The sequence below is a fragment of the Balaenoptera borealis genome (genome assembly GCF_965194805.1).
Source record: "Balaenoptera borealis genome assembly, chromosome: 14".
NCBI classification, from domain to species: Eukaryota; Metazoa; Chordata; class Mammalia; order Artiodactyla; family Balaenopteridae; genus Balaenoptera; species Balaenoptera borealis.
In genome coordinates this window covers 84,179,658-84,189,896 of record NC_138875.1, presented here as the reverse complement: position 1 = coordinate 84,189,896, position 10,239 = coordinate 84,179,658, and the positions used below count along the sequence as shown (strand labels likewise).

The following is a 10,239-nucleotide window of genomic DNA, read 5'->3' as shown; positions in this document are numbered from 1 at the left end:
CCAGCTTATCTGCCTAGAGAGAAAGGGTCAAGTTTGAGTCACTGCTGCTCAGGGCCCAGTACACAGATGGCGCTCAACAAATGCCTGTAAAGCCTAAATTTCCAGCCCTTGGGCACAACTGCTCCTTGAGGGAGATGAGAAGTCAGACACCTCCACAGACAGGGAACTGAGACAGAGAAGGTAAAGCAGAATGCCTGAGACAGAGACCCAGGGGGGTGGAGACAAGAGTGGCAGAGAGAAGGGGGGAGATCCAGAGAGACAAGTCTGGAAGGAAGGGACCTTCATCCAGAGACTGAGACCCAGGGAACAGACCACAGGGAGCACGGGAGAGAGTGAAAGTGTGCCCGCTAAGGCCCTTTTTTTTTCGTTAAGCAAACAAGGCCCCTATGATTTGTGTTTTGTCAGGCTGAACTTTCCGTATCAGTTTATTTTGCTGAGCAACCAATCCCGGTAAAAACACTGGAACATGTTAAAAAGGAATGGGGTGGGGAAGAGAGTCAGACAAAACAAAAAGGAGAGAACATTTGCCTGCAGGTCGGTCAATGGTCAACGTGGGTGACTTAGCACAGGCCTCGCTAGAACAATCGTCCCACCCCCATCAGCGGCTCACCCAGGGCCCGGTTTCAGGTGCCAGAGTTGGAAAAGGAGGGACTGCACAGAGAAGAAAGGAAAAAGTCCACTGGGGCAGGGAGTCTGAGCTGAGCGAGAGAAAGGGCCTGAGTTGCTGGGGGTGGGTGGTGGGGTGTGGGAGAAGGGCCCTGGGGCGGTTCTGCCTCCAGCCTAACCGAGAGTTAAGACAAGTGAAGACAAAGCTGATAGTGAACTGACACCTCAGAGTCCCTGCCATGGGCCAGAGCCTCCCAAAGTCAGGGACGCAGCAAACTTGTGTCCTGGGCCAGGACCCAGGCTGGGGGGCCGGGCGTAGCTGTAATTTACACCGGGGCTCTGACTCGGCAAGAGGCTGTCTGCATAAGGTGGCAAATAACACCCGCCCACAGCATCCAGCAGGTGCTTAATGATGGCAGCTATCATGACCAACCGACCATGGGAGGCGGAGGCCACAGTGCCTGCGTGCAAGTTGTGTACAAAGTCAGGGCCACGTGGCCGTGCAGGAGACGCCAGAGCAGCCGGTGGGGGACCTTCTCACCATCCACCGGATTTTACTCTGTATCATGATGCTACAAAAATCGCATGGTGTTCATGATTTGAGTTTTTATTTTCTGAAATGGAACCATTGTACATTGTACAAACCATATCTACTGATGGAATAAATAAGTGAAAAATTATACTGCTGTACAACACACCAAAAACAAAAAATCGTAAGGAAAAGAAAAAATTAGGTAACAGTGAAAAAAGGTCTTTATACCTCTAAGCAGGTCCTTGGCTGATAACGAACATTCCGAACCATGACATCGTTGGTAAAGGGAGGTCACCACCCTATGAGCCGGTCTACCGCCTTCGGGTTACGGGGTAAGTGCCAGCACTTTGTGGAATGTGTATGCAGCATCCCCAACTTCAAGTTTTTCGGGGAGTTAAGTTTGCCCTGGGAGCCCTTGAGGCCGCGGGGCCTGGTGTCCGCGGAAGGCATTCGCTTAGGACCCCCGCCTCTGGCTCGCCGGCTGAAAGGTCTTAGATTCTGTGGTGGGACTGGGGGCGAGGGGTGGGGAAGGGCGGCTCTGAGGAGCGAGCCCCGTCGGGGAAGGAAGCACGTCTGGATTTTTGCAGTCTCATCATCCCGCGTGGAAGGCCTTCCCGGCCGGCGTGGATGGAGTGCAGGGCCGCTGGCGCTCTGCCTGGCATGGCCGTGGCGGGGCCCCGTCGGTCCCCGACCCCCGGCCCATTCCTACCTTCAGGCACTTCAGAGAAAAACTAATGACAGCCTCGTATCCTGGGTGTCCTCTTCGTTCATCCTCAACCGCGTCCACTCCCCTTGCCTGTCGAGAGGACCCTGCTGTTGCCACGGATGTGTGTGTGTGATTCTCCTTCAGCTGTCTTGCTTGTAACCTCTCGTTTCCCAAAAAAGAAGAGGAAATAAATATCCAAATTCATCTTTCATCCAAATGGAGTTTTGCTGCAAAGGAAAAAGTTAACTCTAACTCTATAGGGTCTGGAGGTAAAGCCGCCTTGAGATATGCGGAGAGGTAACGCAGGACACAGTTCTCCGCAGAACTGCCTGCCTGAGGGGCGAAATTGATAAGGATTTTTTTTTTTTTTAAGACAGAAACCTTTCGGCATCGGCATCGCTAACTTCAACATTAAGATTTTCAAAGTTCGTGTTTTTTTTTTTTTTCTTCCCTTGTTTCAGGAGACATTTTTGCATGAGGTATTTGAAATTCAGGAACATTTTGATTCTTCTTGAAGTGCAGGAAATAGATTGGCTCCCTTAAAAAACAAATAAGAGCCTCACCCTCAGACACTCTTAGAAAATGGAATCTGGCAGACACTCCCCATGGTGGTCAGGAGAGAGATCCACATGTGAAAAAGGTGGTACCTGAATATGCACCAATTAGCCAAAACAAAAACAAACAAGCAGAAAAAAAGAATAAAACAACCAACGAAACCCGGAACCCTCCCTCCCCGCCATACAACTCAAAGGGAGTTGGAACTCCAGTGCAGTAAAGAAAGCTCAGGAAAAGGGTTAAGGTCTGAGGAGTCCGTATAGGAATTAAGAGCAAACCAGGCCTCAGAAGCAAACAATTAGGCAGTTTTTCCAAGGTGGGGGGTGGGGGGGGCATCTCCATTTTAGTGAGAGGAAGCTGTCCCAGTGCAGGCAGGGGATGGAGGCGGAGGAGGGACCCGGCTGCCCCTTTCTGGAGGAGTGCAAAGCTCTCCAGTTCCTCGGTGCCTCGTTTCTGGCCTTCGAGGTCCAACCCTCAAGGCCCGCTCCCCCGTGGCAGCGTCTGGGAGCGTCGGCGCACCCGGGAATGAGACACGATCCAACTGTTGGCTCTGGGAGTCGGAACGGTATGTAGAAGCAAGTGGAGTTTGGATTTTGGCCGACTGCAACCTCGCCTCCTCTGCAGGTGGGGACGGGTGGAGCTGGGGGGGAGGGCGGCGAACAGAGGGCAGCAGGTGACAGTGGATTTGAAATCCAAGCGACGTCCTATGAGAGAAAGTTCAGCACCAGCTATTCCTGCCGTCTGCTCCCAGCCTCCTCCGCCCCTTTATCGACTTAAGGAGACAATCCTGCAGTCAGCGGCAGAAGCCAGTCCGTCTTCGGAGGTGTGGGAGAACGCGGTGTGGTGGCGGCAGAGTGGGAAGTGCCAGGACAATCGAAGGGCTCTGTGGAAGCCCTTGGGGACAGTGCCCAGACATCGGAGACTCCTCGGACCCTGGAGGCTGGTGCTGTCCCCACCTGGGGCTCAGGGTGTGTCCCTCAGCCCCCTGGACCAGGAAGTCAGGCTGCCGGGGAGGTCCTGCTCTTCTGCAGCCTCGAGCTCTCCTTCTCCCTGCCTGGTCCGCTCCAGCTGAAGTCCTGGGGCAGGGAGGAGAGAGATGTGAGGACCGGGGCAATGGCTGCCTGAACTGAACCAAGAGGGCACTTGCAAGGGGAGATGCAAAACAACCAGGAAAACATGCCAGAGGTCACCTCAAGGGCACAAGGCACAAAAAAAGAAAGTGGAAGGAATCAGTTGAACAGTGAAAAGCCCCGATGAAAAAGCGAATTCCTGATCAGTACCACCCTCAAATAGCTTACATCGTTAAATAGAGAAGTGGGAAAAAAAAAAAAAAAAAAAAAAATACAGCAGCAACACAAATGTAATCTTGGCTTCAGAGACAGTGTGCAGACGCTCCTGAGCTGTCGACCCCGCCTTCCCCAGGACAGTCACTTCAAGATTCGAGTGTTTTGCTTCACAGCAGAAAGTTCTTCAGTGTCTGAGAAGTTACGCCGTTCTAGGTTTTCTTGGATTTGCACTTGGTAAACTTGAAAAGTTAGTAGTTCCCTTCGCACCCAACAGGGATCCGCTCGGGTGAGGTTGTTCTAGAATTAAGCCTGCTGATGCATCTCCCGTGAGAAGTGGATCAGAGGACTGAACTCGGTGTCTACATCTCCTCGGAGTTTTGTTGCGACGCCTCCAGTTTCATCTTTTTGGAGGGTGGCACTCCTTCCAGATCCTTGGGGGAAGGAGAAGAAAAGAGAAACACAGGTTGAGACCACAGGAAAGCGACTCAGGTCAGCTGGGAGGTTGCAGATCAGCCCAGGAAGGACCCAAGGGCGGGCGTCCGCGGTTCTGACCCTGTGACCCTTTCGTGGACTCAAAAAGGTTCATGGACCCACGGGGAGCCTCACACCCAAGCTGCTCCTGTGTCCACCAAGCCCATGTCACTCATGTCTTCCAATCTCTCATTAGCTGCAGGGTAATTATATACGCAGTTTCGGGTTTACCTCTGCAAGCTCAAGGGCTAGACCAACCTGGCCGTGTTAACAACTGCTCATCCAGGGCTCAGCACAGGTGCCCGGCCCGGGGCAGACACTCAGCACTGTGGAACGTACACAAGTCTGTTATTCTGCGGGAAGGGTCCACAGTTGCCACCAAATTCCCAAGAAGTCCCAGAACTCAAAAAAAAAAGAAAGTTCAATGCTCACTCGTCTGCTTCTCCCTCGACTTTCTCACGCCACTATCCCAGGCAGCTCCAACCTGACCCACCACCCGAATCCAGCTCCTGACTTCGCCCGTCCTAACTGGTGCTCCCACAGCTGGCGACAGCACCACCGTCTGCCCGGGGTACAGTGGACCCTGGAGCCCTCCCTCCTCTCCGTGCCCCCACGCCCTCGGCCCACCCCCTCTGCCCTCCGCCTGCCACCCCGTCCACACCTGAGCCTCCAACCCTCATCTGGCTGGTGCAGCAGCCGCTCCACGGCCGCCCTACCCGGCCTTGAGCAGAGCCCGAGAGATCTTCTCAAAGTAGCGATCACACGTAGAATACTGTCCCACTGGCCTCAGAAGAGAATCCCAGCTCCTCGCCAGGCAGAGAAGGCCTCCCTCTCTCCCCTTCGTCCCGCCATCCTCCTCCTCGCCCTCCTGCTTCGGCCTCCCCTTGTCCTCAGGGCGGCTCCTGTCTCCGGGCCTGTGCACCCTCGGTTCCCTCTGCCTAGAAAGCCTGCCCTCGCCACCCTAACTTCTCACCCCTCCCACTCCTCCCCGCTTACGCCATCCAGGAGGGCAGTCTGCTCCTGTTACGCATCTTCTCACTGCCCCGCTCCCGTTCTCCTGCGGCATGAACCGTGGCCCGCTTGCGTCTGCTGTCTCCCAGCTGTGTCTCTGCGCCCCCGCCCCGCCCCGCCGGCCCCATCATGAGCCCCGCAAGGGCCGGGGGACCATGTCTGCTGGCTCACCCTGGCTACCTCGTATCTGGCCTACTGCCCGACACACAGTGGGTACTCAATAAATGTGAAACAGAGAGCCCCGGGCCTTGATGTAGGATGTGTATGAGTTTCTTGAGGAAAACCCTGAGAGCAGGTACGGCAGGAAGGCACCCCTCCCTTTTCCTTATGAAAGTGATAAAAGCTCAGTCTAAACGTAACGGGAGAAAGCGGGCCGCCCTGCCTTCCGCGGAAGGTGGACCCCATTCAGGTGAAGTGTCTGCAGAGCACTTGCATGGGGGGCGCGGTGGGGGACAGAATGTGAGCTTGGGAGCGCACTCTGGAGACAGGAGGACTGTCCTGCATAAGGGAGAGAGCAGGAGGGAGGGGGTGAGAAAGGGGACGGGGAGCCTTTTTTCTTTTTTAAACAGGAATGGCTGAACATCAATGTCAAGCTGTTTGCTTTAGTGCGGCGTACCCTTCGCCTTGCTCACAAACCTAGCAGCTCTGGAGAAAGGTGGCGTGTCTATGTGAGCATGAAAACGGCAGAAGAGGTCCCATTTCAGGTCTGGGTCCGCGGAAATGGGAGTGGGGGTGGCGTGTTAGGATGGAAGACCCCTGGACTTTTCAGATGTCAGTGGAGAGCATTACATGCCCCCAGGGTGTGGATCAAGGTTTCAAGCTGATCTTTCCTCCACTGAGTTCAAGAGGCCAGGAGACCCCAGCTGCTTCTTGGTTTTACCAGCTCTATCTACATGAGGCTTTGATTTGTATCGTAGTATTAATCAAATGGGCTCGTGCTATGCTCGAGGCTCTGCCTTGTGTTTTTCATTTCACATTGTGAGAATATTTCTTTGTTCTCTATCTGTACCTGGATCCACACACTCTTTTTAACAGCTGCATAGCAGGCTGTTTTATCCATGACCCCAGGTTTACTTAATCCTTCTGATACACTTAGGCTGTGGTCGATTTCCCGCCACTGCAAACACATCTTTCATCAACACCACCTCTGTGTCTTTGGGCCTTTGGAAGGGTGTTCTATAGGCTGAAAGGGGGCTGCAGATACAAGGGTATGGAGATGTGAAAATCTGAGAGGCACTTTCCCTTGCGGAAGGCCTGGTTGAAGGCTCCCCAGAGTACAGACAGACAGAAGTACAGACTTCTTTCTGCTACTTGTCAATTTCTCCCTAGGTATGAAAATACTCAGCAAAGTGGAAACAGTTTTATTAGTTGAAGTTTTGATACCTGAGTCCTCAGACCTCTTAGGTAAGCACAGAGGGCTGACGGTAAAAAATCACCATGGAGGCCGAGGCAACACTGGGGCATCTCGTGCGCGTACCTCTGTGTTAAGTGTGTTACCCACATTCTCTCCTCTCGCCCGCACCCTGGCCCCAAGACAGTTCCGTGATCCCATTTTAGCAGCTGGAGATACTGACGCTCGTGTGTGTCAAGTGAAGGATCTGGGATTCGAACCTGGGACCTTGCCCCCTGTCCACAAAGCCACCTGAGCCTGCACTGTCTGATTCAGACCAGATTCTGGCAAACAGTGATGACCCAGAAAGAGGTCCGAGCAGGGGGAGTGTTGTCAGTTGCGAAATTCCAAAGGATGATTCATCTGGCATTTAGGATTTTGAAGTCTTATCTTCCCAGCTCTGAGGGAAGTTGACTTTGGGTCACTGAGACCGGGCAGCGCTTTTGTGGACCCGAATAAACAAAGTGGTGGGGCTGAGGCTGGGATAAAGGACCCACCCCAAGGGCCAGACCCGTGTGTCTCCTCCTTCACCATGGGCCCCAGTGACCAGCTCAGACACAGAAGCATGCCCACGAATCCCGCTCAATGAATACCAGACAGTTCCATTCGTCCAAAGAGCAAACAACGAAACAAAACAGCAGAACACCTTTTGACGTACCCCCGACACCCCAACGGGCTCCTGGCCGATCTGGCTGCCCCTCTGAGACCTCGACCGAGGTACCTGAGAGATTGTGGATGTCTCTGCAGCCAGACCCACATCTCCAGATGGCTGCCGTTCTACTTGCTCTGAACTGTTCATCGAGTTTTCCATTGAAGACTGTGAATTCTGCTCGTCAGACGCATCTGAGGGAAAAAGCAAGACGACAGAAGCTGTTTTCAGACACGGGAGATGCGGAGCCAGATGGACCAACTACTAAAAATACCTGGAATTGGGTAGTTTTGTGGCCAGGCGGTCTGTCAGGACTGCAAGGAGCTGGGAAGCCTCTTGCTTATTCTTAGGGTTCTCATTTTAAGCAGCCAGGCCCCACTCTGGCCCTGCGGCCTCTGACCCTTCCCCTTGCACACCTATTACCTACCAAGTGCCCTGAGAGCCCACCTAAAGGATGCTACAGGATGCTTTGTGCTGCGTACACATGGCGCCCTCTGGTGGACACAGCCCGCTCCAACCATCATGGCTGCTGACTCCTCCCTCTTCCTTTAGGGAGCCTGTCTTCTCCAGCTGGGGAATCCACAGAGGTAACTGCCCCTTTGTAAACATTTCTCTTAATAATATGGATACTTTTCTGATTGTCATTGTAAGAAACAGAAAATACAGAAAAAAAAAATTAAAAAAATTAAAAAAAAAAAATTAAATCACCAACTATCTCGCCATCCCCAGCTACCACGCCACTAACAGTTTAGAGGATTTAGTCCCATCTTTCTGGATGTTTTCTCCCTACATGCATACAGTTCTACACTCTCCCCAAATAGGGATCTCATAGTATTTTGGAAGACTTTCTCCAAAATACATGTCCTCAAAAATTCTGTAAATACAAGAGCCTACAAGATGTCTGCATAGCATTCTATCAAGCAATCACTTATTTAACGAGTCCTGTTTCGCCAGTCATTCGAGCTGTTTCTCATGCATCGGTCTCCCTGCTCCCCCCGCCATGTTCCTTTAGCAGAAGGAAGGTGCAGGCCTTAGCAGGTTGTGTGAGGTGACGCGGCTTTGGAAGAAGCGGGAACGGCTGCTGTACCTGAAGCTTATTTTGGGCACAGAGCGCGTGGAGGGAGCAGCCGCATGGCGCCCAGGGCCCAGCTCTACTTGCACTCAAGACACCAACAACATATGTCACCCCGATTTGTAAAAAGCGCACTACAATACTCAAGGATGCCTTACTTTCCTGGGGTTTCTGAGGCAGAGGCATAACAAAGGGGAAAAAAATTCCAGGCTTAAGTTTTAAAGCAGGCAAGCAACATGGGGAAATGGGGGAAAGTAGGCAGCACTCCAGGGCTTGAGGACAGCAGGGCACACAGGGCTGGGGACAGGGCAGGAAGGAGCTGCAGCCCTCCTCCCAAGGAGGCTGACCCTCAGCCCGTCCGTCCCGGGGGAGCTTCGGTTAACACGCGCTCTTACTTCCTCTAAATCAGCAGTCCTGATTGCTCAGGGCAGTGCCAGGAAACCCCGACACCCCGCCAGGGTCTGAGCTGGGTTCTCCGGCCGCCACGGGGAGGGTCAGGGGTCCACCTCACTGGGGCCCCTGGGCGACGCCTACCAGCTGGTGTCTGGGGCGGGGGACACAGGGTCTAGAAACCAGCCTGGGTTCTAATACTGCCTCTGCCACTTGTTCCTGGGTCTCAGATCCCTCACCCTCCGTAAAGTCAAGGTTGACAGTAGCCGCCCTGTTGAGCCGCTGTGAGGATTAAATGGAAAGACAGAAGTATCCAAGCAGCAAAATAATCCCAGGTGGGAGTAAATGAGGGATTATCTAGGGCAGAGAAACAAACTCCCCATAAACCTGACATATCTTTGATATTTTTAGTTTTACCTTTAAAATCCATGTAACAGCAGTTCCTCAAAAAGTTAAACATAGAATTCCTGTACGACTCAGCAATTCCACTTGTAGGATAGACCCACAAGAACTGAAAACAGGTCCTCAAACTGACACCTGTACACAAATATTCACAGCAGCACTATTCATGACGGCCGAAAGATGGAAACGGCCCAGATGTCAATTAACAGATGAACGGATAAACAAAATGTGGTCCATCCACACAATGGAATATTATTCAGCCATAAAAAGGAATGAAGCACTGACACAGGCTACAATGTGGATGAACCTTGAAAACATGATGCTGAGTGAAAGAAGTCAGCCAAAAGCCACATATTACACGACTCCCTTTATATATATGAAACGTCCAGAAAATGTTTCTGTCTCTGTCCACAGAGACAGAAACTAGGCTGGTGGTTGCCAGGGACTGGGGGGAATGGGGAGTGACAGCCAAAGGATACAGAGTTTCCTTTTAGAGTGATGAGAACAGTTTGGAACTAGACAGAGGTGATGACTGCACAACATTATGAATGTGCTAAATGGTACTGAACTGTTCACTTTAAAATGCTTCCTTTTATGCTACGGGAATTTCATCTCAATTTAAAGAAAAGAAAATATCCATGTTAACCTTATATTCTAGTTCATAACACATGTTTGCTTTAACAAACCTTTGCAATTGTTATCGTCCTCCTTCTCTGTGACTACAGATCCTTTTCTGCCCTACCTGGTGGGCTTTGCAGAGTGGAGAGGAAGGTAAGGGCCCGGTTGCAGGCTTAGAAATCATGAAGGTGGCCGGTCACCCAGAGAGTCACACTAACCCCTTGACCGGCCCAAGAGCGCGGTGGGAACTGGCCTTTGAGCTGGCAGAGCGTACCAGGCCTCGCTGCAGCGGCCTGATTCTCTTAACCCAACAGCGCTGGAACGCGCTCAGGGGAAATTATTTTCCGAGGGCCTAAATTTAGTCCAGGGAGTTTGGACATTATGTCATTCCCTGAACTCACTCAGCAGTAAACAAGTTCAAAGCAAGGTCAACAGCTGGTGACCAACCAGCCCTGTCCCGCAGGCAGTAGGCCCCAACCTGGGAAGGCCCGAGGGTCCGCCTCTTGTCCTTCCCACAGGAGCTCGGCAGCCCCGGGCCGTGGGCAGGCGGG

The 10,239-nt window shown here is 52.5% G+C and overlaps 1 protein-coding gene across 4 annotated transcripts in view; it reads right to left on the bottom strand.

Annotated features, from left to right (window-relative positions):
- Positions 1-2,218: 2,218 nt before the first annotated feature.
- The window catches only part of BCL7A (BAF chromatin remodeling complex subunit BCL7A), a 31,252-nt gene continuing 23,231 nt past the window's right edge, over positions 2,219-10,239 (bottom strand). For 2 of the 4 annotated variants that reach the window (XM_082356019.1, XM_082356018.1), the window contains 2 exons: positions 7,216-7,400; positions 2,219-4,116 (listed from right to left, as the gene is read on the bottom strand). In XM_082356019.1, coding sequence (XP_082212145.1) covers positions 4,045-4,116; positions 7,216-7,400 — 257 coding nt within the window. In that variant the 3' untranslated portion in view covers positions 2,219-4,044. The remainder of the gene's footprint in view (positions 4,117-7,215; positions 7,401-10,239) is intronic. The other 2 variants (XM_082356021.1, XM_082356020.1) reach the window with 1 other exon arrangement.